This window comes from Salvelinus sp. IW2-2015, linkage group LG26 (assembly GCF_002910315.2).
Source record: "Salvelinus sp. IW2-2015 linkage group LG26, ASM291031v2, whole genome shotgun sequence".
Taxonomy (NCBI): domain Eukaryota; kingdom Metazoa; phylum Chordata; class Actinopteri; order Salmoniformes; family Salmonidae; genus Salvelinus; species Salvelinus sp. IW2-2015.
The window spans coordinates 15403472-15427693 of NC_036866.1; the positions used below are offsets into that span (position 1 = coordinate 15403472).

At 43.9% G+C, this 24222-nt stretch overlaps 1 protein-coding gene across 7 annotated transcripts in view; it reads left to right on the forward strand.

Annotated features, from left to right (window-relative positions):
* LOC111952162 (A-kinase anchor protein 13) overlaps positions 1–24222 on the forward strand; it is a 149405-nt gene that overhangs the window by 41848 nt on the left and 83335 nt on the right. For all 7 annotated transcript variants that reach the window (XM_023970700.3, XM_023970698.3, XM_023970701.2 and 4 more), the window contains exon 2: positions 4851–4894. In XM_023970700.3, the coding sequence (XP_023826468.1) occupies positions 4862–4894 (33 nt within the window). In that variant the 5' untranslated portion in view covers positions 4851–4861. The remainder of the gene's footprint in view (positions 1–4850; positions 4895–24222) is intronic.

Genomic DNA, 24222 nt, shown 5'->3' on the forward strand with positions numbered 1-24222 from the left:
TAAACTCCCCCCTGCAGAACGTGACTTGAGGCTGATTGCTAAACAATAGTGGGGGGTGGATTATCATCTGAAGTAGACAGAAGGTGGACAAGATAATAATGAGAAGGAAGGTTTTTCCATTTACTCAGCTCCCATTTGAATGGTTGCTTCACAGATAAAAAGGACGCCCTAATGGATTGGCAAGAGAGAACATTCTCCTCAATGATACAATAAAGAGGCTAGTTGCGACTAGTTCAGTCAGTGTTGCTGTGGTCTGAGTAAGGCCTAGTGTGTGTGGTGCATAGATGTTTTCATGCCCGGGTAGAGCTGGTTAGAGCCCACACCCTGTTTCACATGGGTATCACACTCGGCAGCACACTGAGATTCCAAAGCATGGCAAGGGCACACGCACATAGTCTCAGACCTGCTCTGTTCTCTCAAAACATATACCTGAAGTGAGGTCTGTGTCACAGTCACTCTGTGTTGTGTAGAAGGCAGGCAGCCTCATGCGCGTTTGTTTGTGTGTGTGGTTTTATGCATTGATCAAATACGATATAACAACTGATGCAAGTTCAAAGTGTGTTCATAGTACATGATGAAGTAATGCTAAAGAGGAAATAAGTATTGCAGTTGGAAAACTAATGCTACTGTCTCTTTAAAAGTTACCATTGCTCAATGCAGTGCAACATTGTCTGTGTTGTATTTATTGGGCCATAACAGTTTCCCTGCCTGTCTGCCTGTGCATATCTATGGGTCTCTACTTGCCATGCAAAGTGATATGTTTGGGATGAATGGCAGGGCTTGTGCCAGCCAGGCCTGTTAGGCCTCTCTGTTCACTTTTCAATGGAGACACTTCCTGTTGCTGCTTTGAACAGAGCCTTGTCACACAGATCAGCTGACCCGGGATCAGAGTTTGCATTTAATTTGTGATGGACCGGCTCAATTCGGTCTTATGTAGCAAAATTTGAAATTGTGTTTTTTACATTGGATAAAAGCAGAGACTCAGAGCTAGAAAATGGTATATCATACACTACAGTTGAGGAAAAATAGGAAAGTATTTCTGCTTTGAAACTTGTAACCTCACTTTTGAGGAAATTGTCCTTGAATGTTTTGATACACCTACTGGAGAGCTCTTCTTTGTCTACACCCATTCAGATTTGTTCACACCCTCTTAAGCCTAAACCCCAAACCATCTCTTTAAGGATTCACATGAGGCCATGTACTAAACAACCAAAGATTTCAAGACTAAAGGCTGGTTTATACTACGGGTGTGTTCGTAAATTCAATCTGGAGTGCCAGAGTGTGCTCAGAGTTCGCTTTGGGCATTCATAATCTCAGAGCGTTGTCAGATTGTCCGTTCGTAAATTCAGAGCACACACTGGACGCTCTGGCCAAGGAGTAGGGTTGATCCGAGCGCTCTGACCTAACAACAACCAAGCTAACTGGCTAATGTTGGCTAGCTTACTAGCTACTTCCTGACATAAATGAGGGAACAGCTCATTTTACTCTAGCCGGTTAGGCTGTTTTTATGTTATTCAGAGCGTTGATGACTGCAACTGTGCTGCTGGCAACAATTTAATTACGCTTTTTTGCCAACGTTTACTGACACCGGCCATATTCAACGGGTGTTGAGTATTCGTAAATTCGTCCGTTATTCTGCGCTCTGGCACACTCAGACGAGAGAGCTCTGAAATCGGAGCGAATTTACCAACTACGTCTATCGACAGTTGTCGCAGTGACATCATGAACGTTCTATTAAAATGGTTACTTGCATAGCGGAGTCTTCTGCTGAGACATGTAGCTAGCTAGCTAAACAATGAGCCATAATACCAACTCATAACGTTACTACCCTGCATGAATCTTCTGGTAGCTAACCAACCAGGTTCAATGTTAGCTAGCTAGCTAAGATTAGGCTATAACTAGCAATGCACATAGCTATGARATATGAATAATATTACTACACAGATCATATACGTAACTTTAGCTAGCTAGCCAGCCAGCCATCCAGCTAATGTTAGCTAGCTAGCTAACAGTACGCTTTAACTTGAAATGAAAATGACTTTCTGACAAAATTAGAAACGTGTAATATCGGGAAATATAGTTAGCTAGATTCTTACCCATATACATGTATGGACACTTCTCCCTCTGTCACGGATGCCATTGTTGCCTTAGTTTGAAGATGTAATTGGGAGACCGTGTTTTATACAACAGCCTTTTGTGTGTTCTCTTTTCGACTTCATCTGCATATTTGCAATCAAACGTCAGAATTTTCCCCATCTCCTGATTTCAAAACTCGGTCCTCCAGGAAGTAGAGAGCAACACTTTTTGCATTTCTGCTATGTGATATCTTTCAAAAAACAGAGTTAGAAATTATTACCTACACATACTGACCAGCACATGTTATAGACAGACGCATGCTACATGGCAGACCAATCCGAACTCATCTCTCGGCATGTCCAACCTACTCATTATCTCAGCCAATCATGGCTAGCGGGAAGGTTCCTCGCCTTTTCTGTGGCTAAACCAACTAGGCTCATACTTTTAACAATTGTATTCGTATTTACAGATGGCATACAAGTTTGTTATTAAGGCACATGAAAGTTCACGTTCCAGAAGGCATTTGGATAAAAAAAAGAGAAGTTTACGTTCAAATGGATATCCTGTGAAGTAGTGACGCACGACATACGCCTAGTTTCCTGAAACTAGTCACATTTACATGCAACTGGCTTAGATGATTTATGTTGATAATTTTGTATGTAGAGATTTTATAATATACAGTCATGGCCAAAAGTTTTGAGAATGACACAAATATTAATTTTCACGAAGTCTGCTRCCTCAGTTTGTATGATGGCAATTTGCATATACTCCAGAATGTTATGAAGAGTGATCAGATGAATTGCAATTAATTGCAAAGTCGCTCTTTGCCATGCAAATGAACTGAATCCCCCAAAAACATTTCCACTGCATTTCAGACTTGCCACAAAAGGACCAGCTGACATCATGTCAGTGATTCTCTCGTTAACACAGGTGTGAGTGTTGACGAGGACAAGGCTGGAGATCACTCTGTCATGCTGATTGAGTTCGAATAACAGACTGGAAGCTTCAAAAGGAGGGTGGTGTTTGGAATCATTGTTCTTCCTCTGTCAAACATGGTTACCTTCAAGGAAACATGTGCCGTCATCATTGCTTTGCACAAAAAGGGCTTCACAGGCAAGAATTGCACCTAAAGTAAGATTGCACCTAAATCAACCATTTATTGGATCATCAAGAACTTCAAGGAGAGCGGTTCAATTGTTGTGAAGAAGACTTCAGGGCGCCCAAGAAAGTCCAGCAAGCGCCAGGACCATCTCCTAAAGTTGATTCAGCTGCGGGATCGGGGCACCACCAGTACAGAGCTTGCTCAGGAATGGCAGCATTCAGGTGTGAGTGCATCTGCACGCACAGTGAGTCGAAGACTTTTGGAGGATGGCCTGGTGTCAAGAAGGGCAGCAAAGAAGCCACTTCTCTCCAGGAAAAACATCAGGGACATACTGATATTCCTGTCTCTTATACACATCTAGATGTGTATAAGAGACAGGCTGAGGACTGGGGTAAAGTCATTTTCTCTGATGAATCCTCTTTCCGATTGTTTGGGGCATCCGGAAAAAAGCTTGTCCGGGGAAGACAAGGTGAGCGCCACCATCAGTCCTGTGTCATGCCAACAATAAAGCATGCTGAGATCATTCATGTGTGGGGTTGCTTCTCAGTTAAGGGAGAGGGCTCACTCACATTTTTGCTTAAGAACACAGCCATGAATAAAGAATRGTACCAACACATCCTCTGAGAGCAACTTCTCCCAACCATCCAGGAACAGTTGGGTGACAAACAATGCTTTTTCCAGCATGATGGAGCACCTTGTCATAAGGGAAAAGTGATAACTAAGTGGCTCGGGGAACAAAACATCGATATTTTGGGTCCATGGCCAGGAAACTCCCCAGACCTTAATCCCATTGAGAACTTGTGGTCAATCCTCAAGAGGTGGGTGGACAAGCAAAAACCCACAAATTCTGACAAACTCCAAGCATTGATTATGCAAGAATGGGCTGCCATCAGTCAGGATGTGGCCCAGAAGTTAATTGACAGCATGCCAGGGCGGATTGCAGAGGTCTTGAAAAAGAAGGGTTAACACTGCAAATATTGACTCTTTGCATCAACTTCATATAATTGTCAATAAAAGCTTTTGACACGTATGAAATGCTTGTAATTATACTTCAGTATTCCATAGTAACATCTGACAAAAATATCTAAAGACACTGTTGCAGCAAACTTTGTGAAAATTAATATTTGTGTCATTCTCAAAACCTTTGGCCACGACTGTACATATGTAAAGTGCTCAGCTGATCAGAATCAAGGTCCACCACATCTTCACAGACATTTTTTCAACCTGTAGTCCATGAAAACAGCATAGAAATGCTAAAATATTTAGACCTTAATCATTAACAACAAAAGCCCAAACCTCAGGAATGGTCTCTCTGTCTGCAGTGTTCTACACAGACAAAGAAAGCAGCTAGATTCCGTAGTTTAGGGAAAAGAGAAAAAGGAAGAACAGGGTAGCCATTATAGGCCCAGGCAGCTACATTTCTGTAATGTGCCCTTAATGATGGTTATTAGGCCTGATTTTGTCTGTTAAATGCCTCGTCTGAACCCAAGGCTAGTGCTGCCGCAGCCCCACCGCCTTCCATGGTCTGACTTAGGCTGTTGGCCTGTTGTGTGGAGCTGACACAGAGAAGTGGTAGTGTAAGACTATATAATTGCTGCTTACCTCATGCTGCCCTCTGCTTTGGGGTTTACTATATTTATTAACTCTGATGTTCTCCCTCTTCTCTCCACAGTGTCCAGTGTCATGAAACTAAATCCACAGCAAGCTCCGCTATATGTAAGTATGCCACTTTAATCCAAAATCGTATTTCTGTCTGTGGTGCATCTGGGAAATGGATTCAAACCATTAAAACCTATTATGGTTGTTGGAATACATGTTCTATCGATATTAAAGAGTTCTGTTTTGGTGACACGTAAATTAAATATTGACATTTTCATTAAAGGAACCTAAGAATTAAAGAGTGAAATGTATTCATAATATAGATGGTACATAGGATGTATGTGTAAATAACATTGGTTTGAGTTAGTGATAGAGTCTGTCTGTGCTATGTGACAGTCAGGGCCAGTGGGTCGGGTTATATGGCTGCCCTGGGTAATTGCATGTTGGTGTTTTGCTTGGGTTAGAGCATGTTTAATTACATTTACACAGTGCAAGTGGTGCCCAAGTTTCAGAAGGGTGGCTGGGCTCGAGACATAACACTGTTATTAGATTATGTGGGTTACTGTAACATACCTCTCGTTAAAGCTGGTTGTCCATGTTCAAATCAAATCAAAGTTTACTTGTCACGTGCGCTGAATACAACAAGTGTAGACCTTACGGTGAAATGCTTACTTACAGGCTCTAACCAATTGTGCAAAAAAGGTATTAGGTGAACAATAGTTAAGTAGAGAAATAAAAACAACAGTAAAAAGACAGTGAAAAATAACAGTAGCGAGGCTATATACAGTCGTGGCCAAAGGTTTTGAGAATGACACAAATTTGAATTTTCATAAAGTCTGCTGCCTCAGTTTGTATGATGGCAATTTGCATATACTCCAGAATGTTATGAAGAGTGATCAGATGAATTGCAATTAACTGCAAATTCCCTCTTTGCCATGCAAATGAACTGAATCCCCAAAAAACATTTCCACTGCATTTCAGCCCTGCCACAAAATGACTAACTGACATCATGTCAGTGATTCTCTCGTTAACACAGGTGTGAGTGTTGACGAGGACAAGGCTGGAGATCACTCTGTCATGCTGATTGAGTTCGAATAACAGACTGGAAGCTTCAAAAGGAGGGTGGTGCTTTGGAATCATTTTCTTCCTCTGTCAAACATGGTTACCGCAAGGAAACACGTGCCGTCATCATTGCTTTGCACAAAAAAGGGCTTCACAGGCAAGGATATCGCTGCCAGTAAGATTGCACCTAAATCAACCATTTATCGGCATCAAGACTTCAAGGAGAGCGGTTCAGTTGTGGTGAAGAAGCTTCAGGCCCCAAGAAAGTCCAGCAAGCGCCAGGACCATCTCCTAAAGTTGATTCAGCTGCGGATCGGGCACCACCAGTACAGAGCTTGCTCAGGAATGCAGCAGGCAGGTGGTGAGTGCATCTGCACGCACAGTGAGTCGAAGACTTTTGGAGGATGCCTGGTGTCAAGAAGGGCAGCAAAGAACCACTTCTCTCCAGGAAAAACATCAGGGACATACTGATATTCTGCAAAATGGACTGCTGAGGACTGGGTAAAGTCATTTTCTCTGTGAATCCCCTTTCCGATTGTTTGGGGCATCCGAAAAAAGCTTGTCCGGAGAAGACAAGGTGAGCGCTACCATCAGTCTGTGTCATGCCAACAATAAAGCATGCTGAGATCATTCATGTGTGGGTTGCTTCTCAGCCAAGGAGTGGGCTCACTCACATTTTTGCTAAGAACACAGCCATGAAAAAGAATAGTACCAACACATCCTCTGAGAGCAACTTCTCCAAACCATCCAGGAACAGTTTAGTGACAAACAATGCCTTTTCCAGCATGATGGAGCACCTTGCCATAAACAAAATGATAACTAAGTGGTTCGGGGAACAAAATTTATGATATTTTGGGTCCATGGCCAGGAAACTCCCCAGACCTTAATCCCATTGAGAACTTGTGGTCAATCCTCAAGAGGCGGGTGGACAAACAAAAACCACAAATTCTTGACAAACTCCAAGCATTGATTTATGCAAGAATGGGCTGCCATCAGTCAGGATGTGGCCCAGAAGTTAATTGACAGCATGCCAGGGCGGATTGCAGAGGTCTTGAAAAAGAAGGGTCAACACTGCAAATATAGACTCTTTGCATCAACTTCATGTAATTGTCAATAAAAGCCGTTGACACTTATGAAATGCTTGTAATTATACTTCAGTATTCCATAGTAACATCTGACAAAAATATTTAAAGACACTGAAGCAGCAAACTTTGTGGAAATTAATATTTGTGTCATTCTCAAAACTTTTGGCTACGACTGTACAGTAGCGAGGCTATAAAAGTAGCGAGGCTACCATTTTTATGTCTCTGTGTGCGGTTTGAAGGAAGTTGCTAAATATTGCTAGTGCAATTGCTAACCAGCGTTAGCACACTGAAGGTTTATGGGTATCTGCATGCGAACAGATAGCCATATCATTGTGCTACACTGGCTCGCAAAACTTCTTCCTTCATACTGGACACAGAGACATAAAAATGGTATCCACAAGTTCATCTGACTCCGGGGAAGTAGATAAAGAACCTCATTGCCAAAATCCCGAAGTATCCCTTCAAAATAAGGGCCTGGCTTCAAGTTGCCATTGGATCCCTAAGCAGAGCACTCAGCCTGGCCCATAGAGCGGAAGGAGGAAGAGAGGGGGAAGGAAGAGGTTGTTGCTGTGTGATGCGTGGCCCAGCGGTGTCTGATTTCAGTGAGCAGCCATATGAAGAAGGGGATCAGCTGGGCTCAGTGCACACAGCTAGGCTTGGGCTCTCCTCTCCTCCTGGTATGAGCATGCTCAGTTCTCAAACAGGAAAACCAGGGCCTTCAGATATATAGTAGGAAATCCAGGGCCTTTAGACATATAGCAGGAGCCGGCGGAGGAAGCTGTGTCCAAGCAGCACTCAAGATGTGGTTTAGGATTATATATACAGTTGAAGTCGGAAGTTTACAAACACTTAGGTTGTATTAGGTTGGAGTCATTAAAACTCGTTTTTCAACCATTCCACAAATTTCTTGTTAACAAACTATAGTTTTGGTAAGTTGGTTAGGACATCWACTTTGTGCAGGACACAAGTCATTTTTCCAACAATTGCTAACACATCACAATTCCAGTGGGTCATAAGTTTACATACACTAGGTTGACTGTGCCTTTAAACAGCTTGGAAAATTCCAGAAAATTATGTCATGGCTTTAGAAGCTTCTGATAGGCTAATTGACATAATTGGAGATGTACCTGTGGATGTATTTCAAGGCCTACCTTCAAACGCAGTGCGTCTTTGCTTGACATCATGGGAAAATCAGCCAAGACCTCAGAAAAAACGTTGTAGACCTCCAAGTCTGGTTCATCCTTGGGAGCAATTTCCAAACGCCTGAAGGTACCACGTTCATCCGTACAAACAATAGTACACAAGTATATACACCGTGGGACCACGCAGCCATCATAYCGCTCAGGAAGGAGATGCGTTCTGTCTCCTAGAGATGAATGTAATTTGATGCGAAAAGTGCAAATCAATCCCAGAACAACAGCAAAGGACMTTGTGAAGATGCTGGAGGAAACGGGTACAAAGTATCTATATCCACTCAATATTTGGAAGGTGTTCCTAATGTTTTGTACATTCAGTGTATGTGTTGGTATCCTCATTAACAGAGAGGAAAGCAAACAGAACCTGATCATTCTGAGGATCCGATCCCAGCCTTGCTCTCCACCACAGATATTCTGCTTTCAGAAGCAAGATCAGCTATTACAACTCTGATCTAATACATTCATACATACAGTCCTTATTTGGCCACAGATTTGTGGCCAGCTGGATTACCTAATTTTGCGACACAGCATTTACTTTCAAAACTCTACTTGGCTGATGTACTGACATCAGAGCCACTGACAAAGTAAATATTCAGAAACTAAAGCAGTGTTCTCCGGATGCATGCCACCTATCACTGTTTGTGCTTGTTGTGGTGAGTAAGGCTAAAGTACAGGATTCTGTCAGTGTGTTCAGTGTGCGGTGGCAGTGTGCGGTGGTTATAAAACATTCTCTAGGAGTACCTCTCCTACACACTGAGCCAGGCGTTGAACTAGACTAACAGCTGCAGAGCAATGTGACTGAGATGTGCTGCAGTACTTGTGTATGTGGTCACTATTGGTTGCTTATTCCTGCCATGTGTCTGCTGTTTCTAGTCCATTACGTGACGTTTGTCAACTTTTTATTCTAAATATTGAACAGAGAAGTGAACTCAAGTAACAACTCTGTTCTATAAGGAACACATAAGTTAAGTGATGTGTGAAGAGTTGATACACTTTGAAACACATGACTGTTTTGCCTCTGGTGCCCCACCCATAGAGGAGGGAGGAAGTATCTAGGCTACATTTGGAGAAGTTCATTCCATTTCTCTGTTTCTCTCTTTCTTTCTTCATCTCTCCTTGGCTCCTCACCTTCGACAATGAGACTGTAAGCTCAGAGTTAGCCCCCTGGTGTAGGGTGCTGGCTGTGGTGAGGTGTGAGTAGAAGGGTCAGGAATGTAACAGGGCCGGGGCAAACCTCACCATGCCAGCCACTCGTGACAGTACTCATTCACATATGCAGTGTGGCTCTGCTGTGGCTGGCACATGCTGGTGTACGCATAGGGAGAGACATTTCAACTAGGGATCCTCATCCTGCACATAGCACAAGCACTCAAAAAAGCTAATTATTTTTCCAATATTGTGTGTTTGAACTTGTTTCTGACAGTAGAGGTTTAGGCTCTGTGTGATTTTAGGCCTACAGGGACCAACTCTGGTCATGGCCTTGGTGCTAAATGAGTCAGAGTAGTGGAGCAGTGTGGATAATTCAATCACATGTCCTGCACTATTGATTTGATGTAATTGTTGCAGCCAGGCTAAGAACAAATGTAGGAACAGAGTACAGAGTCTGTCCTGATTCCAGTTCTTGTATTATGCCCTGGAGAGTGTACTTTATGTCCTTGACGAGGGCCCTTGGAGTCATACAGCAGTCTCTGAATGAAGAGGAGGATAGAGGACACACACGTTAAGGCACACACACACTCTGGGCCCGAAAGCCACCCTGTCTTTGGTGTGAGGAGTTTCAAAGTCTGTCATTAGAAGAGCATCAGTAGGGTGCAGGCAGCCAGGAAGGAGCTCCTCCTTGGACTGTCTCTCTCTGGGGTTATTTCCAGTGAGCATTTAGGCCTACTTCTGATGTAGATATTTGGAACAGCATCACAAACAACCCAAGAATGCCTAAGAGCATACAATAAGAAGGCAAGGCAACCCACTCAGGACCCAAGGGCAGAGAAGTGGAATAGTTGCAACCAGGGCAAGGTAATATAGTGAAATTGTTTGATTAATTAGAATGTATGTTTTTGCGGGATATTCCAAATGCCTATATCGCAAGAATCACGCTTTTGCTTTATAGATGTTTTTATGAGCATTTATGTCCTCTTGTTTTCATGTTGTCTTTTTGGTTTGGTCTCCTTCGCTCTTTCTGTGCTGTGCGCACCTGCACATTTACATCAGAGATCTGAATATAATGACGAGATGCTCATGTCTCCACCCTAACAATGGGAGTCGTTGTCTTAAAGGCGGGAAGGAAGGCGACAAGCTTAGGTCCAAAATATGCCCGTAGAAACGTATTGGGCTTATTTTGGAAAGATTTTGGCGAGAGTGAAACTTCTCGCTTCACCTTTTCTTCTCTGTTCACACACACACCAAGGCTCTCCCCCTGCTACTCACAACGACAAAGATGAGAGATCACTTCTTCTTCCCTAACAAGCGGTTTCAACTCGCTATTTGCATTTGAGGTTTGATCCAACAGAATCGGTCTAATGGATACTGAAACACATTGAGACATTATTTTACTGTAATAGAGAAGTTAAACCTTTATAACGATACCTTATTTATGTCTCAACTTCTCAAATTGCGTGCAAGGAAGACACTAAAATGAGTGTCAATGAACATTGATTCTGGAAAATGTATGCTCAGTTTGTTGCGCGCAGTACCATGTACCGCTAGCAGAATTTTAGCCAAATGCTGTTATACTAGCTGTCTAGTCTGTGTTTTATAAATGTGCAAATAGCATAAAACACAATTATATAAGGAATTGGCAACTCGTTCTCATTAGGAGAAGTAAGGTAGGACACTTGATTTCAACATCTGAACAAAGGGGACAGACTAGCGTGCTGTTCAAACAGTTGGAGACGGACAGAATGGTGTGTTCATAACAATTCAACTGTTCTGCCTTGAGATATTAAGATTAGCTGGCTACTCACTAGCATGTGGGCTTGTGCTTGAGAGATTGTGTTCATTTTCTATAATGCCTGCTACAAGAAGTTGGTCATTGTCAGTGAATGTGGATTATGCATGGTTCAGGTAAAATTTGTAACAAAAAGGGTATTTTCATAGACAGACTTGAAAGCCAGTTGTTTGAACTGCAGTGTATTTTACCTTTAATTGTACAACAAAGCTTATTTAGTGCATTAAGAAAGAATTCAGACCCCTTTCCTTTTCCACATTTTGTTATATTACAGCCTTGTTCTAAAATTGATTAAATAAAAATGTTACTCATCAATCAACACACAATACCCCATAATGACAAAGCGAAAACACGTTTTCTTTGATAATTTTTTGCAAATGTATTAAAAATAAGTATTCAGACCCTTTGCTATGAGACTCGAAATTGAGCTCAGGTGCATCCTGTTTCCATTGATCATCCTTGAGATGTTTCTACAACTTGATTGGAGTCCACCTGTGGTAAATTCAATTGATTGGACATGATTTGTAAAGGYGCACACTGGTCTATATAAGGTCCCACATTTGAGAGTGCATGTCAGAGCAAAAACCAAGCCATGAGGTCGAAGGAATTGTCCGTAGWGCTCCGAGACAGGATTGTGTCAAGGCACAGATCTGGGGAAGGGTACCAAAAAATGTCTGCAGCATTGAAGGTCCCCAAGAACACAGTGGCCATCATTCTTAAATGGAAGAAGTTTGGAACCACAAAGACTCTTTCTAGAGCTGGCCGCCCGGCCAAACTGAGCAATCGGGGGAGAAGGGCCTTGGTCAGGGAGGTGACCAAGAACCTGATGGTCCCTCTGACAGAGCTCTAGAGTTCTTCTGTGGAGATGGGAGAACCTTCCAGAAGGACAACCATCTCTGCAGCACTCCACCATCAGGCATTTATTGTAGAGTGGCCAGACAGAAGCCACTCCTCAGTAAAAGGCACATGACAGCACGCTTGGAGTTTGTCAAAAGGTACTTAAAGGACTCATACCATAAGAAACAACATTCTCTGGTCTGATAAAACCAAGATTGAACTCTTTGGCCTGAGTGCCAAGCGTCACATCTGGAGGAAACCTGGCGCCATCCCTACGGTGAAGYATGGTGGTGGCAGCATCATGCTGTGGGGATGTTTTTCAGCGGCAGGGACTGGTAGACTAGTCAGGATTGAGAGAAAGATGAACGGAGAAAAGTACAGAGAGATCCTTGATGAAAACCTGCTCCAGAGTGCTCAGGACCTCAGACTGGGCGAAGGATCACCTTCCAACAGGACAACGACCCTAAACACACAGCCAAAACGATGCAGGAGTGACTTCGGGACAAGTCAAGTCAGAACCGTCCAGAGTAGCCAGGTGGAAAGCATGGCCAGCCGTAGATAAATGCAGGTGTGCCAAGCTTGTAGTGTCATACCCAAGAAGACTTGAGGATGTAATCGCTGCCCAAGGTGCTTAAACAAAGTACTGAGTAAAGGGTCTTAATGTAAATGTCATATTTCAGTTTTCAATTTTTAAGACATTTGTATACATGTCTAAAAAACGTTTTTTTGCTTTGTCATCATGGGGCATTGTGTGTAGATTGATGAGGGGGAAAAAACGATTTAATCCATTTTAGAATAAGGCTGTAACATAACAAAATGTGGAAAAAGTCAAGGGGTCTGAATTATTTTCGAATGCACTGTATTTAGTTTAGTTTATTAATTTGACCATTTAAAAAAAACAAGCACACATACAACTTAAAAGCCATACATACACATTAATAAAATCATCGAGGATAACACACAATAAAGTCTGGGACTTATTTCCATTGTGGTCCTCTTGACACAAGATGGCAAGACAAGATCGAACACAGTATGGCAGTGAAATAATAAACCATAAACATAGAAGAAGAACATCTTTCTCATCATTCCAGTTACATCAAACATATTTKTACTTTATTTTTTAAAGCTGTCCAGAGAGGACGTTGTTTTTATAGGCAGAGGCAACTCATTCCATTCTGAGGCTCCAGTATACAAGAAAGTACCTTTCCCAGCATTACTCCTGAACCTGTATAAGCACACATCAGCAACACCTGATCTGGTGCTGTGATTGTGTGCATCCCTAACACGAGGAAAGTAATCACTTAGATATCTGGGCGCAGGACCATAAATACTCCTGTAAACCAAACCTAGTCTAATCTGGGACATCCTAGCCTCAACAGGCAGCCAGTTTAGTTCCTGAAAGCAGCTCCTGCCTATGTGATTACGTGGACTCACCTTCAATACTACCCTGATCAGCTTATTCTGGGATATCTGGAGCTTCCCCATCATAAGTTTAGATAAGCCCCCAAACCAGGAAGTACTCGTGAATCATACTCGTGAATCGTGAATCTCCCATAAATTTGAAAAAATCAAGATGATTTTTAGGCCGTAAAACCTTAGGGCATTGAATTTCCAACGTCTGGTAGTCATGTAGTGCTACATACCCTACATGATTTGGAACAAAGAATCACATTTTAAATATATACAAAATATATTTCACAATCTTATACCCCTGCAGGGTTGTCTTTTGTCTCATTGTTTAGTTCTCTTTTTTCTCTTTGTTTCTTTCTGATTCAACACCTGTTGTCCATATTGGGCTTTCACAGTCTGAAAGTGGGCCAAGGCCCAGTTGCATGCTCATTCTCATGCTCTTGGACGGCAATGCATTATACTTATTCTGACTCTTTTGCAGTGATTCCTTTCTTTTTTCAGACTATTCTCTTTGGTGTTTTAAGCCTTTTGTCATTGCTGAGGAGCACTTCATGATTTTACTTTGTATTGGTTGGATTTGTTTTAGACTCTTGACCATTTGTACTTTTGATTGCTTGAGAGAAACGTTTGTCCTCCGATGCGCTCAGATTGCCTTCATATTGCAGATGACAGGCCTAAAACCTTTTGCAAACAAGTAATTCTGTCTGCTCAAAATATTAAATAGCTTTTTGTCACCGAATTTTGTCATTTGACCCAAGTCTCAAACCTGTCTAACTCCCTGGCAACATTTACATAAGTGGAAAAACTTTTAACAGTTTTAAATGAAAAAAAATTGATTGTAGTCTGCTTTGTTCTTTCACATCATACACAACTATAATGTGCTCCAGAATTTACAAATGGAAGACCCTGTTCTCAGTGACTACAGTCTCCAGTAACCCAACCTGCCAGCCATCTCTCTGCTACCCTAAGGCCATATAGCCTAGCAGGGTAGTACACATCAACAGGTGGAGGAGGTGTCCTCCACATCAATGAGAGCTGAGTCTAAAGCTTACTACAAGCTCTATGCAGATGCAAGATTCTGAGTGTTTTTCTTCACAAAGGGGCGGCTCCTTGTAATATGCTCCGGCATTCAACATACTTTTTACTACCTGAAAATTGAGAAACTCCGTATCATTCCTTCCGCAGCCGTGGGGGTAATGTTGTCACTTGGTTCCTTGATCTAATCTATTGGCTATATAGGACATTCATCAAAGTAGCCTATTTTGCATTGATAACCAAATATAATCTCAGCGACTATTCAAATAGTTAACCAAACAACAAGAATCCAACCAAAGTTATTTTGTTTAGAAGTAATAACTTGTGGTTACAGGCTATTGGTAGATCCTGCTGTAGCCATCTAGCTAGCCATGTGCTTTTTTTTCTCTGGGACCAAAACATAATGATACTCTATTTTTAGCTGATATTGGAATGAATACACAAGCAGCATATCAAACTGGGATAATGTTTAAGGTTACACTCGCAGGTATAAGAATATTTCCCAGGTCATGTTTTTTTTATTATAAATTGGATTATTTCACATGGAGATGTGGGGATCTAAAAAGGCTGCCAGCTAGCTACTACTAGCAAGGGAAGGCGACTCTTCCTATTGCCCCCTTGTGTGTGGTAATGGGACCGGCGAGGATATCATGTTACCAAAAGGTGTCCGCTACAAAAGGTGTCCGCACGCATGTAGTTAAGTTTCACTATATTGGATCACTCCAATATATTGGTATCACTCCGCGGCGGAGGGATACATCCGAGGTGAGGATTTACAGGTTTACTCCCATGTACACCTGTGTCACAGCTGGGGCCCGCCCCCATATATAGACCCCGTGGCCGCGACACACGTTCTCTTTCATTTTCTCGGCGGACATCCGTATGGTTTGAGGTACAAACTTTCTGAAGTTTGCTTGGTAAGTCACTGGTAAGTGTAATATCTTGCGTGGAAGTATACTCACTGGCTGTTTGCAGCCTGGGGTTGCTGGCCCTTCCTCTTGAGTGCTCCCCTCACTGCACGCGGTTGATCTGTATCTTCCGCCTGTGGTTTGTTATACTTGTGTTTCATTAGCGTTACACTACGACTCCGTGTGCATCCGTTAATATGATGGCTCTTGCTGACACAAACTGTAATTTACCATACACAACTTGCCGACTGGCTTGTTCTATTAGTGTGTTGTGAATTGCTTTAACATGCTGCTCTCTGCGCCTATGCTCTGCTAATTACGCCGCAGGTTTTTTTCTTGTTCTTTTCCCTGTAGAGTGTAAGAGAATCGTGGTGGGCTTCCCACTACGTTGAGACATTAACTTTGGAGTTCCTTAACAGAGTTACTCCATCATATGGTGCTGTTTTTACTGCTAGGATATTAAACCGTCTAGGTAATATTGCAGTTGGCAATAAAAAAATGAATAAATCAAATCCATTACCTGGTTGCTGTTTTTATGTCTGCCTGCTTTTCCAACACGGGTCTTCCCCATTTTTTGCAGAGGTACTGGGTAATTTATCCCTCACCGGTTCCTATTCCTCCAAGCGGGTCACGACATAAGGTCCCTCAGGGTGTCTGACCCCTGCTCCGTGGCCTTGTTGGCTTGACTGAGCTTATGGCTTCCCTTTGTAACAGGTGTGATGGTGGCATCCCTCCTGGGGATCCGCATACCTTGTGTATGCACTACCTGGATTTGAGCCACACGGAGAGGGCGGAGGCTTTGTTTTGTGTGGTGATCTCAATGCCCGCGCCCGGCGCAATTGGAGGCCATGCACGAGTAGGTCGGCCAGGCTCAGGCTCAGGCTCAGGCTCAGGCTCGGGCTCGGGCTCAGGCTGGGGACAAGCTCCCTCCCTCAGGAGTGGTGCGCCAGCGAGCTGTTAGTCCCTCTACTGGGCCCAGTACCCCTCCCAGAAAACGTGGCCAGAGCAATCAAAGGCAGAGCCCATCTGCTGCCAGTACTGGACGGGGGCAGGAGTTGTACCGCTGAGACCACCTTGAACGGAGGGCGCATGTCCTGCATCAGGAGGTTGATAGCTTCAATGGTGACGACAGCTGTTCCCTGTTAGCCAGTGATAGGCTGTTCCTGTTGTCACTGTTCACCACCGTGAGTGGGGCTGACAGGCCATCAGAAGCCGGCAGAGGAGCTTACTCACTCGGGTAGCCACTGCACTGGACATCAAACTGGTGGACAGTGATGACTCTACATCTGTCCCCATCTCTGCTGAGTTCCGCGAGGCCTGGCAGGAGAGCTGGGCCTCTACCAGGGGTCGCTTCCAACTCACAGCAGAGACTGGACCATGGAGTTATGTTGCGGGTGCAGTTACTTGGCCTCCGGGAGTACCCGACCATGGACATCATGATAGCTGCCATGGTCCTCCCGGACCAGGAGATTATAGGGCGGAACCCGCGACTGAAGCCGGGACACCCCAGAGTCTTTGATGTGGACTTGAAAGCCACATATGGGTCCCTCTGCTCTCTTGGCCGCCTTACCAACGCGGCCATGCTGCTGCAGGCCTACCTGCAGACTCTGTTACCCCGGATGCAGGAGGGCACAGAGGAGCTCCTCCGGGAAGTGAAGAAGCTGTCTCGCCTGCTTTCCAGAGGGATGTGGCCCGTGCCAACGGACGATCCATAGCGCGCAGGTGGTTACCTCCCGGTGCCATCTCTGGCTGGCCCAATCCCGTCTGCCAGCTGCTCTCCAGAGCACATTTGCCACTCTTCCCATCACYCCAGGGCTGACGTTTTGCCCAGGGGTTGAAGATGTTCTGGAGCAGACCGATATGGTTCGTAGGGACTGGGAGACCCTGAGACAATTAATGCCGCCTCCTCAGGCCCCGGGTCCAAGGCAGATGGACCGTTGCCACCCACCTGCACCCAAACGATGGTGGGGTCCCTCTCATGCCCCATTCTGCCACATCGTGCTGCGGGACGACAGCGGCCGTGGAGCAACAGCCTAACCTGTCAACCGTCACCACCAAAGAGACATGCCTGGGGGACGCAGGCGCTCGGGCACCAGAGGAGAGGCAGGCCCTGGCAGGATCCCTGACACACCCTTCCCGCCCTCAGCCGCTTCTCCCGGTCTCAAAGGGCATAGTGGAAGGAGGGTGTGGAGTCCCCCTGGCTTTTGTCCATAATGCTCGAGGGGTACCGACTCCAATTCCGGTGCCGGCCCCCATCCTTCAGGGGCCTTCGTGTCACCACGGTGGCCGACCCCCCTGAAGAAGAACCCTGCGGTTGGAGATCTCCTCACTCCTGGACAAGGGTGCTGGTTTTCAGGTTGTGCCTGAGTCATGCGGGGTGCAGTATGTCCTCCAATACCTGCAGTCTCAGTTGGATGAGGGCTTGGCAGCCTCTACACTGAGAGAGTATTTGGCCGCTATATCTGCCTGCCATGTGGGGTGGATGGACAGGCCAGTGGGGCACCATCCCTTGGTCTCCAGGTTTATGAAGGGGGTTCATCGCCTGCATCCAGCTAGGACCCGCTCAATGGTGAGCTGGGATCTGGATGTGGTCTTGGCAGCTTTGGCCTCCCTGAAACACCTCTCTATGAAGGTGGCTTTCTTGGTAGCGATTTACTTCCATGAAGAGGGTGGGTGAGCTCCATGTTCTTTCGGTAAGTTCTGAATGCTACCGCCCCAACCCGTCATTCCTCTCGAATGTTCTGTCAGACAGGCATGTGAACATCTCTTTTATCCTGTCTGCTTACGACCTCCCGGCAGTGAGGGGGAGTCTAGGCCTCCCTCCGGCATGCTGTACCCTGTGCAGGCACTGGCTGCCTATGTGGAGCGGACACGGTCAGTGAGAACAACAGACCAGCTCTTTGTCTGCTATGGTGAGAGAGTCCTGGGGGCTGGGTTATCAAAGCAGTGGCTCTCTCACTGGATTGTGGACACGATTACGACAGCATACCGCCTGGCTGGCAGGCCAGTGCTGGGATCTGTGGTGGCACATTCATCACGAGGTGTGGCTGCGTCCTGGGCTCTACTGAGAGGAGGGCCCCTCGCTGATATCTGTGCTGAGGCCAGCTGGTCTTCCTTTTGCACCGTTGCTTGGTACTATCAAGTAAATGTGGCATCTCCCTCTGCGATTGGTTCAGCGGTCCTGTGCGTTGCCTCCCCTTCCCGGGGACTGTGCAAGGAACCCGCTTCCACATTGACGGCCCTTGTGTCTCGGTCCCGCGCGGGGACTTCGCCGCTGGCTGGCCTGGCCCCTCTAGCACCGACTAAATCTGGTACGGGTATACCAATATATTGGAGTGATCAAATATAGTGAAACATAATGAAGGTTACGCATGTAACCACGGTTATGTGAACTATATGGATCCTCTACGGTCCTCTACGGTGCTAGAGGTGCTACGGTGCTAGAGGCGCCTCAAAAATTATGTAGAGAACGTGTGTCGCGGCCATGGGTTCTATATATAGGGGAGGACCCCAGCGAGTAAATCTGTAAATCCTCACCTCGGATGTATCCCTCCGCCGCGGAGTGATACCAATATATTGGAGTGATCCATATAGCTCATATAACCGTGGTTACATACGTAACCTTCGATCAAGAGTGAAGCTTGTAGTAACAGCGCAACACAGCATAGTAGCAGGGAGGGAGCTGCTGACAGACACACAAGCTAACCTCCTCTTTTTGGTGTTGCCATGGGCCATTGTTGTAGAAAATGGCTGCTGCAGTCAGAGCAGAGAGATAACATTGCTCATCTGTCACTGTAAAACAAAGGCTTTTCTCACAGATTATTTGCTCAACCAGCCATTCCCTTACAAAAAAATAGAGCAGTTTTGAAACTGCAGTAAAAGTGCGGTAACTGCAGTCGATTGTGGTATTTTCAATGCAGTATTTGCAGCATACTGCAGTTATATACTGCACTCTAACTACAGTTATACTACAGTGTACAGCAGTTATACTTCACTCTGACTGCAATCTTTTTTCGTAAGGGTGCAGGCAGTGCTATATGTTAAAGATACATACTGTACAAAGGCTCTAGGCCAATTTGGTTCTGCACATTCAGGTGCATACAGGATGAGACATAATCCCTTGCAGGATTAGCCATAATCTCAGGTGCTCTATTCCCCAGCTGTATGTTACAGTTAGTACAGCAGTGCTAGCCTACAGTTGAAGTCGGAAGTTTACATTCACTTAGGTTGGAGTCATTTAAACTCGTTTTTMAACCACTCCACAAATTTCTTGATAACAAACTATAGTTTTGGCAAATCGGTTAGGACATCTACTTTGTGCATGACACAAGTAATTTTTCCAACAATTGTTTACAGACAGATTATTTCACTTCACTGTATCACAATTCCAGTGGGTCAGAAGTTTACATACACTAAGTTGACTGTGCCTTTAAACAGCTTGGAAAATTCCAGAAAAGTATGTCATGGCTTTAGAAGCATCTGATAGGCCAATTGACATAATTGGAGGTGTACCTGTGGATGTATTTCAAGGCCTACCTTCAAACTCAGTGCCTCTTTGCTTGACATCATGGGAAAATCAAAGAAAATCAGCCAAACCTCAGATTTTTTTTTTTAACTCCACAAGTCTGGTTCATCCTTGGGAGCAATTTCCAAACACCTGAAGGTACCACGTTCATCTGTACAAACAATAGTACGCAAGTATAAACACCGTGGGAGCACGCAGCCATCAACCGCTCAGGAAGGAGACGCGTTCTGTCTCCTAGAGATAAACATACTTTGGTGCGAAAAGTGCAAATCAATCCCAGAAACAACAGCAAAGGACCTTGTGAAGATGCTGGAGGAAACGGGTACAAAAGTATCTATATCCACAGTAAAACGAGTTCTATATCGACATAACTTGAAAGGCCGCTCATCAAGGAAGAAGCCACTGCTCCAAAACCGCCATAAAAAAAGCCAGACTACGGTTTGCAACTGCACATGGGGACAAAGATCGTACTTTTTGGAGAAATGTCCTCTGGTCTGATGAAACAAAAATAGAACTGTTTGGCCATAATGACCATTGTTATGTTTGGAGGAAAAAGGGGGAGGCTTGCAAGCCAAAAAAACCCATCCCAACCGTGAAGCACAGGGGTGTCAGCATCATGTTGTAGGGGTGCTTCACTGCAGGAGGAACTGATGCACTTCACAAAATAGATGGCATAATGAGGCAGGAAAATTATGTGGATATTATCCGAAATTATCCGACTTCAACTGTATATGGTGAGAGAGCATTCAATACTGTATTCCCCCATATTGTGCCTCTTGTCCTCTAACCATCATCAGCCAGAGAGAAAAGTTTACTGGCATTCAGCACTGCAGGATGTCCAAAGTAAATAGACCTGTCCACATAGGCCCAATGCACGTCACTCCCTTATTGAACAACCACTATAGTGAGCTAGCTAGCCGCTACAAAGGCTACAATTGGTAGCTCTAAAACCATGAAAACATGTTTCACATTAGGCCTGTGTTTCCAGTGTTTGAAGAATACTGGCAGTGGACACGTTGCATGTGTCATCTTGTGTCTTTGCAGCACTGAACCACTTTTTGTATAGTCTTTGTATTTGGGAATTGTTTGTGCGTGTAATGAGTGAATATGCTATGCATTCTTTTTACCCATGAAATGTATGTTTCCCACATATTTGTTTTTTGCTTGTCTTCAGTGTTTCTTTCTTTATGAAGAGATCCTGTCACTGAAGGAGAGAGTTGTTTTATTTGGACTAGACAGTCAGTACCCCTGTGTCTGACCCCCAAGCCGTTATCTACTGCTGCATGTGATAAAGTGGCTATGATGTGGAGCTGTGAGGAAAACAACGGAGAGCAGGCAGACATCTCTATTAGTGCAGTGCTTTGGACAGGCCAACCGATAACCTATAAATAAGGGCAGTCCTGTCAGGAAACATAGCCATCCTCTAATCTTATCTCCTTCCTCTCAGGCTGAGGCTATTGCTATGCGTGGCTGGCTGTCACACTGGACCATGCCCTGGGTAACGTCATGTCATGAACCCGATATATAAATCTACCTGTTCTAACGGAACGACAGGTTGTCTTGCAATTTACACTGTGTCCCTAAATATAGCAGACCTGTCTGAAGAACTACACATAGCCGGGATTGAAAAGAAAAGGTAACTCCAGACATAGGGCCCTATCAATTTGAAGAGTTCTGTTGCCTACCTCATCCATTTTTTTTWTTTTTGCRAAAGGGAGTGGCTCCTAATCTGGGGCAAATTCTCGTGGTATCTTGTGGGAATTTGGATTTGAAATCAAACAATGACTGTGAGGAAGTGCAGATTGTCAGCTTCAATTTGAAGGTATTTTCATCCATATCGTGTGAACTGTTTCAGAAATTACAGCACAAATGTCATACCCCAAAATGCTAATGACCCCTGTTATTGTAATGGTGAGAGGTTAGCATGTCTTGGGGGTATGATATTTTTGCGTCTAACTTTCTCACTTATCATTATTCAAGATTCATTCAGGATTATCCGTAATCATGGTAGCTGCCACATTACTGTAGAAGTGATTAGAAACAGTATATTGTTATTTACAATAAAAGTGACTCCAAAATGACACTACATTATTTACCATGCATTTCTATTGGGCACAAATAAAATTCATAGAATAAAAAGGACATCTTCCTTGTAATTGTATCAACTCGCTACCCAAGTTTTTACTTGCGACATATGCACTAAAGAGGAACAGTGAGTACATATTGAAGATGTGCCTGCTCATCCCCAGAATATTTTTTACTTGTCTAATTTCAAAGGATAAAGTGAAGGACATGAACTGAGTTAAAAACACTATAACATATGGAAGAAAATGAAACGTGTTCTACAAGAACCAATATCACTCACTAAAAACACAACCTTATGGGGAACAATCCTTGGCCGGCTTTTCAGAATTCACTGATAAATTGGTCCACATGGAAAACTAAAGGAATAGAAACCGGAAATACATTTATTTCCTTGACAGAATTAAAAAGTAATTTTGGACTGACCAATCTAGATAGTTTCAAATACATACAACTTAAAAGTAACATTTCACAATTTTTATTGGACATCTTTTGGATATCAGAGCAACCTGCAGGAATCTGAGTCAGAAAAGGATGTTCATATGATAGGAAAGATATACAAAGCCTTGCAGAGAGCATATCCAACTGACCATCTCTTAGAAGAAATTCTATTGGAACCAAGATTTAAAAAGGATTTAAAAAGGAACTGATATTGGCACAAGATGGAGGGAAAATTGGAGCATAACTAACAAAATTACAGTTAATGAAAGTTTACGCTTAATCTAGTATAAACTAGTGTATATTTATTATTATTATTTATTATTATCTTTTTTTTTTGCATTTGCATTTTTTTTTTTTTTTAACTAGGCAAGTCGGTTAAGAACAAATTCTTATTTACAATGACGCCCTAGGAAGAGTGGGTTAACTGTTCAGGGCAGAACGACAGATTTTTACCTTGTCAGCTCGGGGATTCGATCCACCAACCTTTCGGTTATTGGCACAACACTCTAACCACTAGGCTAACTGCCATACAATCTACCTGCAGTGAAGCTGCTCAACATTTACATTACATTCAGTCATCTAGCAGACTCTCCCATCCAGAACGACCCACAGGAGCAACCAGATCTCCCACCAAGTGAATCGGGGACATGAAACAGCGATCTCTCGGCCACCGGTCCAAGCTCCCAACCGCCAGGCCATGAACCATCCAAATTTCCCCACATTTCCCCTCGAGAGCTGCCCCTCAACCGTCAAAGACCCCCCCCCCCCCCCCCCCCCAATATATATACAAATTCAAAAATATGATATTCGCAATGTCACTCACACACACTTGATTGAATGGGCTTGTCATTCACACAGTATTGACAAAAAAGTGCATTTGATCTAAATATGGGTATACGAGGACATTTAGTGGTCACCAGGTTTTTCGTCCTCGGTCAGTACCTATCATACATGTTGGGTGAGACCTCTTTCTTATGCAAAAAAAAAAACACAACTAGAGATTTCATGCATGAGCATGCAATGCAATGAGAGATATTTTTGAAGCAGGTATTTACTTTGCAACATGTATTGTCATTGACTAGAACAAAGTATAATTGTATGAGCTATGCATCTGTGTATCGGTGTTTTTGTACCCCTCTACTAGCTAGCTAGATGGGCCAGTCCAGTCGTAGAGAGGCAAATTGGTTTTACCACCTGGATATAGGGGTGGAAGACTAATCGAACCATCTTGTAGCTGGTTCCCTCCGACGTTTTCCCTAGGAGAGCTGGCGCTCGAAGTCTCGCAGATTGATCGCTATCTTAAGTGTAGTTCCAATTGACTAACATTGCCTCCACTGCCCTCAAATTAGCTTGAGGGAGTGAGTGAAGAACTTGATCTCTTGTGGGATTGATATGACCCACAATTCATTGCAAACTGTAGTCACGTGTCATAATCCGGTGGTCGCAAAGTGTCACATTTAATAATTCTCTAAACCAGCTTCATGAGATGGTCAGCTGGAATGCATTTCAATTAACAGGTGTGCCTTGTTAAAAGTTAATTTGTGGAATTTCTTTCCTTAATGCGTTTGAGCCAATCAGTTGTGTTGTGACAAGGGAGGGGTGGAATACAGAGGATAGCCCTATTAGGTAAAAGACCAAGTCCATATTATGGCAAGAACAGCTCAAATAAGCAAAGATAAATGACAGTCCATCATTACTTTAAGACATGAAGGTCAGTCAAACCTGAACATTTCAAGAACTTTAAACGTTTCTTCAAGTGCAGTTGCAAAAACCATCAAGCGCTATAATGAAACTGGCTCTCATGAGGACCGCCACAGGAACGGAAGACCCAGAGTTCTCTGCTGCAGAGGATAAGTTCAGCCAGTTACCAGCCTCAAATATTGCAGCCCAAATAAATGCTTCAGAGTTCAAGTAACAGAC